General features: G+C 48.1%; 2 protein-coding genes across 2 annotated transcripts; both read right to left on the minus strand.

The window, feature by feature from the left end:
- Positions 1 to 1,683: 1,683 nt before the first annotated feature.
- Positions 1,684 to 2,630, minus strand: LOC124677503 (probable calcium-binding protein CML22). Its single transcript, XM_047213487.1, has one exon. It carries the CDS (start codon positions 2,604 to 2,606, stop codon positions 1,899 to 1,901), a length of 708 nt encoding a protein of 235 aa, XP_047069443.1. The 5' UTR covers positions 2,607 to 2,630; the 3' UTR covers positions 1,684 to 1,898.
- Positions 2,631 to 4,957: 2,327 nt separating this feature from the next.
- On the minus strand, positions 4,958 to 7,321 carry LOC124671833 (eIF-2-alpha kinase GCN2-like). The gene is made up of 7 exons (XM_047208157.1): positions 7,179 to 7,321; positions 6,760 to 6,848; positions 6,540 to 6,642; positions 6,333 to 6,452; positions 5,651 to 5,706; positions 5,368 to 5,424; positions 4,958 to 5,021 (listed from the first exon to the last, which is right to left on the minus strand). The coding sequence occupies exons 1-7, from the start codon at positions 7,233 to 7,235 to the stop codon at positions 4,958 to 4,960; spliced, it is 546 nt and encodes a 181-aa protein (XP_047064113.1). The 5' UTR covers positions 7,236 to 7,321.
- Positions 7,322 to 7,494: the final 173 nt, after the last annotated feature.

Raw genomic sequence — 7,494 nt, forward strand, 5'->3', positions numbered from 1 at the left:
CCGTGGCTAGCGCCGACGGTAGCTGTGGAGGGAGAGAGGACGTGGGGGTACAAGGTGGTCTTCTTCGACTACTCATGTTGCGGGGTTGTTGGCACATGCCCTTAGCACCCACAGTGCAGGAGGAGGCTCGACGGGGGTGTGGGGGGTGATGAGTGAAGTTGGCCTAGTACTTAATAGTCATACTGATCGAGTGCTAGTGCCTTAGAGCGTCACTAGCAGTGCCCTCATACTTGCAACCCTCAAAACCAGTTTGAGGGTCGAGAAACTGTGATTTTGAAGGCCCAAAACAGCTGGCGCAAATCAGTGCCCTCAAACCAACCCTCAAAACAGAATATTATGTCTTGAGGTTTGGTTTGAGGGCACTGATCTACGCCCCGACCTTCAAACCCTCTAAACAGGATCCGACGGGAGGCGGCGCGGAGGCGGGGCGAGCACAGCGACGGGCGGGGCCGGCCACCGGCGGCGGGCTGCTGTGGGCCATGGGCGGGCTGCTACGAACGGAGGAGGCGGTGGCGGATCCGTGCGTGGGGGAGGCGGCCGACGGCGCGAAAGAGGAGGGGAGGCGAGGTGAGCTCCGCGGCGGCGCGGAGGCGGGGCGAGCACAATGATGGGCGGGGGCCGGCCACCGGCGGCGGTCTGCTGTTGGCCGTGGGCGGGCTACTGCGAATGGAGGAGGCGGTGGCGGTGGCGGATCCGTGCGTGGGGGAGGCGGCCGGCGGCGTGAAAGAGGAGGGGAGGCGGGGCGAGCTCCGCGACGGCACAGAGGCGGGGCGAGCACAGCGATGGGCGGGGCCGGCCACCGGCGGCGGCCTGCTGTGGGCCGTGGGCGGGCTTCCGTGAGCGGAGGAGGCGGCGGTGGTGGCGGATCCGTGTGTGGGGGAGGCGGCCGACGGTGCGGAAGACGAGGGGAGGCGGGGCGAGCTCCGCGGCGGCCGAAATGGGTGGCGGCGGCGCGCGGCCATGAGGACGAGGAAGCGAGGAAGATGCAAGTTGCTGAAAATTCACTCCCGCGAGCGAGCGTTGACCGAAAATAAAAGGCCCTTCAATTTTGCCTCCCAACCTTCAATATTGATGTCGAGTGGGGATTTGAGGGTTTGGCCTTCAAAAAATTTTAAGGGTTCAAGGGTCTGAGGGTTCTGTTCCGCGCCTCATTTCGGCCTCAATCCTCAAAAAAATAGTTATTTTGAGGGTTTGGTCAATTTGAGGGTACTAGTGATGCTCTTAGGTGGCTTATGGTACTGCTTACCTAAATATTTGAGGGTTTGGTCAATTTAAGTACCGTTCTTGTTGTTGGCGTACCTAAATATTTTTGTTACTTCCTAGGTACTGCTAGATTAACTAGCTACCATCAGCTATTCTTGTTGTCATTGCTTTGATAACCCCACCACTCCCGAGAAAAGGTTACCACAAGGACTAGTGCTATAGACAATCAAATGCACACCCTAGGGAGTAGGGAGCACTAGCCTTGAGCTGAGCATGTCTATGCCAGCCACCAAACGGTTGCACCCACTATCTGTCGAAGGCCACAAATAGATTCACCTAGGCAACTAAACGAAGTACAGAACATGTCATGTCCTAGAAAACAAAAAGATTCAGTTAAACTCAACTCCTGACACTCTGACGCGAAGAGATATGCAGATGCCCAGATGATACCATTACCATGAGACGACGGTACTATTTACGTGGATAGAACGAAACCTTTTGATTCTTCCCAAGCAATACAACAATTAATCGGCAAGCCCATCAATACCGTACAAACGAACGAACAAACCAAGAAACGAGAGAGAGAAAGAAGTATGGAGAGCGGTTACATGGATTCTTCCTCCATCGAGCCAGAATTATCTACACCTCCTACAACCAAGCGCACATTTAATTAGCGAGGACACCGATCGCCCAAATCAGGCCAGCGCGGCGAGCCCGCCGCCGCGCATCATCTGGCGGAACTCGTGGAAGTCGACGCGGCCGTCGCCGTCGCGGTCGACCTGGCCGATCATGCGGCGGCACTCCTCGGCGGTGCGGCCCTGCTTCAGCCCCAGCGACGACAGCACCACGCTCAGCTCGTCAACGGTGATGTACCCGTCGCCGTTGGCGTCGAACACCCGGAACGCCTCCCGCATGTCCTCCTCGTCCTCCTCCGCCGCCGGAGCCTCCTCGCTGCCGGTCGACGTGATGGCGCGGTAGAGCTCCGCGAACTCCTCAGCGTCCACGCACCCGTCGCCGTCGGCGTCGATGCGCGCGATCATGGCCGCCAGCTCGTCGCCAGGCACGGCCATGCCCAGCTTGCCCAGCGAGTCCTCCAGCTCCTCCCGCGTGATGCGCCCGTCGCCGTTCCGGTCGAACAGCTCGAACACGCGCGCCAGCTCCGCGCCGTCCGCCTGCTTCTGCGTCTGTCCCGACGGCGACATCTTGCTCGGGGACGCTGCCGGACTCGACGGCGGCGAGGAGGTCGGTTCGGACGGTGGAGGCGACGGCGGGGAGGAGGAGGCCACGTCGACGCGGCCGCGGACGGGGAGGATGGAGGAGAGGCTGGTGGGGATGTAGGAGAGGAGGCCGGAGGGTGGCATGAGGGAGGGTATTAGTGCCGCTGCGGTGGCCTGGCAACGCATTCGATGATCTCTTCTCTTTGGTTGAGTTGAGTTGGTGCAAAGCTTCTGCCGTGGACCATGGTTCTATTTATACTGCGTTTTCGCATTCTTTTTCTTGTGAAATGGAGAAAGTGTTGTACTTGTATGTCAAAAGAGTTCAGTGGATGGAGAATCGGAGAGGATCTTGTTTTCCCTTTCTACATCATGCTTTTACTGCTTCCTCCGATTTATTTTACTTGACGCTAATATAGATGTATCTCGACATGTTTTAGTTATAGATACATTTATTTTAGTATCAAATAATATGTATCGGAGGGAGTAGATTATTGTCTTGTTTAATTTCACTCGTTTTTTTATGGATGTTGTATTGTATCCCAATAAAATATGTGTCATAATATGGCTATAGTGAATTGTAGGAGGCATGTATTTACATCCTCTCTCAAAGGAACAAAAGGAGAGAACCAACCTGTGGTTGAATGGTTAACATGACAGGGGCACCCTAGCTCATCAGAGTTCAAATTCTAGATTTGACACTTTATTAGTGTCTCATTGAAAAGCGGAATATTCTTTAGTGGGGGCAACGTTCCCGTCGGCAGCGAGACGTTCGTGGTGACTTCATCAATCTTAAGACCCGTTGGAAGGAATACTCTTCAGTGGCAGGTGATGTTTCACATGCGTGTGTTCATAGGGATGAGTGTATGTACGTATGTGTGAGCGTCTGCATTTGTCTGTGTTTCACAAAAAAAAGGAACATAATAACACGAATTTCCATGAAGGCACGTATAATTACTAAATTTTTCTTTTTTAAAAACAAGTTACAATGAAGATAGACAGTATGTTTTGTCGCGAAAGCATAAGGCTTTACCGTGCACACTTCAAATAATAGTCATTTTTTTTGCGGAGAATTCTTCATTCTGTCTCAGACTTGTTGCCACGTTGATATCCATGGGAACCAAGCACCCACGAACTAATACAAGGACGAAAACAATGCCTATTAGAATTCAGTTTTTAAATAAAATCTGATCAGGCTCTGTCTCTTACTAAAAGACTTGCTCTCACGTACTCAACATACATACATACACCAAAAAAAAATGTGAAAGTGGAAGCCCGCGGAATATCTGGACGAGCTACTTTGCCTTTTGTCGTTAAAATGCACTGGCAAAAAGATAGTACTCCGTACTAGCATCATATATTTAACAAAAATGAACACCATGTCACGTCTGAACGTCCAACGCTCCAGAACAAGAGGATATCCTGCCGTTGGTACTTTGGTGTATGTTTTCGTTCGGAGGCGACGAGAGGCGCCTTTTAAAAGTGGGTGAGAAGCGAGAGCAACCAAAACGATACCGACGAAAATGGTGGCCGGCCATTATCATGTCGCATGCAAACGCGTTTTGGCAGGTAGTTGGTCTGCACTCACTCCTCTTTAAAATTCCAAGTTAAGCTACAGAGAGACAACATAGAAAGAAAAAGGCAAAGAAAACTATAGGTCAACCGGAACCGCGTGGAGCCGTGGAGCATCATCGACAATTGAGCACGTCCCCGGCCGTCGGAGGCGGATCTCGGTCGTCTACTCGACCGTCGCCGGCGAGCTCGCCGTCGGATCGGACATCGACCGCGCTCCGCGCGACAGGTGTGCGTGTGGGCGCACGTGGGCCCGAGCGGGCCGCACGTGCCGACAGGCCGATACACTTCTCCAGGCCCATATACATACTGCCATATATTGCAGCTATCACTGGTCCACACTGGATTGCAGCTCATCTTTGGCACAGTATGATGGGGCCGCGAATTGAAAAGGGAGGCATTCATAACTGGAACTGACCTGTGAGGCTGTGATTCGTGATGCGCGTGTACTGGATTTGGTAGATTAATCCCTGTGTTAAGCATCGTTTGGACATCCTTTGTTAGCTTAATAGTGATAGGAGGAGACTCGGGAGAGGGCGATGGATTCCTTCTTCAATGGCACTCCATGTGCGGCTCGCGGTACATGGCGCGAATTTCCAGCCGGCAGGCGAGCAGTGCGCATAAAGAAGAGCTATAGAATGGTCCGAGCAGTGACAGACGGACGGACAGTAGCTTATATCAAAATCAGGGTGGTGTTCAGTTTGACAAAGAGCTCAAACAGAAGTGACAGCAGGCAACGAGCAGCATCACGACGACACCGGCCTCTCATGCTCGGTTGGTACTTAGTACAGTGATGAAAACGCTGACAGAAAACGGAAGCAAGTGGTGCACTGTGCAAACTCCAGATCAGATACAGCCACACAGATACAGGGAAACACGGAGCCTCATGCATTCAACCTCGACGATGATATATTGATAAGTACCGTAGGTAGCATTAGCAAGACTACACTGACTTGTTTTCTCCAAGCTCACCTAGTTGCAAAAATATCTGAACTATGATCGTAAACTATCTGAACTATGCACAAGACTGTCCTGTACAAGAATTAGAAGCGGAAAATGGAATGGGCAAAACTGGGTGAACCGGGTTGCACAGCCGTTCAGCTATCAACAAAAACAGTGTGCACTCTTCCACCTTAATGATCACATTGCAGCATCTGCTCTCTACATCTACCTAATCACAGGTCCACAAATGGCAGCTGCGATTGCATTTCAGCAGCTATCCATCAATTTGCATCAAAGCCACCATGCATATCTTCAAAAAAAGGCTTACACCAAACCAGCAATCAACCACCGTCTTAGATTGATCCCACCCTACATAATCTTGGTCCATGGAAGGACAACCAAGATTGCCACCAATTACCTTGCCGCATCTACTTACTGTAGCAGGCATGAATCAGTTTGGTGTATCAGTTTGAACAGGCAACAATGTTTCCACCTGGAAATTCGCACAGAATAAAATCAGTGACCACAAAATAACTGAAGTTACTCCCACAGTAGGAAAGACTGTACTCAAGAAAGGTAATACTGTAGATAAAATCTGACACTTTAAATCCCTTTGCTTTGGCAGAACAAACCTGAAAAATTGTCACTAGGGACCAGCTGCCGATCAGCTCCAGATTGTAGGATTTTTGAATTGCAAAGATATTGCATCAGATAGAAACTTTACAATGTCTTCTCTTTTAACTTCTTTCTCCCTTTTTGCATCAAGATGTCGAACCTGAATCAAAAGCACATAATTGTGGGTGAGAGCTGGAGTGAGGGGCCTTGGTAGGTTACTTCCGGAAAATTTTGCAACGATACTTGATATAGCATTATGTCCATGCATGATTTGCTTCAAAAAGAACAAGAACTTTCAGAACTGGATATAACACTTATCAAATATAGGGCGCAAGTTGGTGGAGTAAAAGCCTGAGTGGCGAATGATAAAAGGGGGGGGGGGGGGGGCATGAATTGGATAAAACGCTTCTCAAATAAAAGGACAGCAGAAAAAAATGATGTGACACATTTTTTTTCAGATCGAAGCAGCAACCCCATCATTATCCATACAAAGAAAACAAATCCAGTGTTACTGAAAGATGTGAAGTTGTTCATATAAATTCAAGACACTTGAGAAGTGTTCATAGCAGAAACATACAATTAGAAACATGCAGTGCACCTATAAATTAGATTTTGAAATTTTCAACAATGATTTGTATTCAAAATGGAAACACCTGCTCCAAGTGCAAATCAATGCATATTATTAACTAATTTCTTTTGCGGCTTATTTTTTATTTTGTGAGGAAGATATGATACGCTTTAACAGTGTATGAGCACGACAAGATAACATGGCCTCAACATATTTACCTTCACAAGATCTGTTTGCGAAAGTCCTTCAGTGATAAATACAAGGCATTTGATGTCATGATCACTGGCGTACTCATATTGTTCTTGAAGACTTGGGTCTTCCTGAGGTACAAATTGAGCCTGATAATAGTAAAAATCAATAAGTACCGTTGGAAAAGGAATCACACTACCCACTGACCCTTGTAGCATGACTTCTGTATAACAAACCTTTATGTTAGCTTCCCACAGTTCTTCAACAAGTTCCATACGCTCGTTTAGGAGTCCACCGCCGCCCTTTGAACAGACAAGTACACTGATGCTATGTTCAATCCTGAAGTCCAGACAAAGTAATAGCGTCCAAGGAAATCCCATCGATCCATTAGAAGGGGAAATGAAATGCATGAATAATTTTTTTCTTGACCAAGATGTATATGAAGAATTGTGTAACCTTGGCAATCCAACGTCAGATGCAGGATTATTAGGAAGGAATTTCTCAAGTGCAATGCTCACACCAACAGCACCGGGGGGTTTGGTTTTCTGTGAAATTAACAATACAAGTTTGAACACTGAAATCAGTTGAGTCTTTCATTTCGATCATCTGAAAGGGGGCAATCTTTTCCAGCCTCGTTCTCCTATTGTAGAAAATTGCAGTCATTGAATATCTATGGATCATGCTGGGTGTCTGCTCAGGATTTCCTAAGTCGGATCATATTGTTTTTGTGTGGCGTGTAAAGCTCCCTTTCAAAAGGAACAATCTGTTCCAGAGGATGGCTACGGTACAAATAAGTCGGATCATATTGTTTTTGTGTGTCCTTTCATACTTTCAACGTCCCCTCAAGCATACAGTAAGACACAAGTACAACTTACATATGTTTTATCCCAAGCTTGTTCCATCAACATATCATATCGTCCTCCAACAGCCATCAACTTTTCATGGGAACTTGTCACAGGATTACCTTCCTTTGAGTAGATCTATGAGAATACACGATTAATAGCATGTACCACAGTAATGATTAATAAGATATATGTTGAGTTTCAGTTAATATAATAACACATTAACACTAAAGTATGCTTTGCACATATTAATATACCATCTTTTAAATCATATATGACTATATAGCTGAGCTTAAGATTGAGAAGAAAAATGCAGGTGCTTTACCTTTTGTCACGTCTACCATATTTT

Source organism: Lolium rigidum, chromosome 7 (genome assembly GCF_022539505.1).
Source record: "Lolium rigidum isolate FL_2022 chromosome 7, APGP_CSIRO_Lrig_0.1, whole genome shotgun sequence".
NCBI classification, from domain to species: domain Eukaryota; kingdom Viridiplantae; phylum Streptophyta; class Magnoliopsida; order Poales; family Poaceae; genus Lolium; species Lolium rigidum.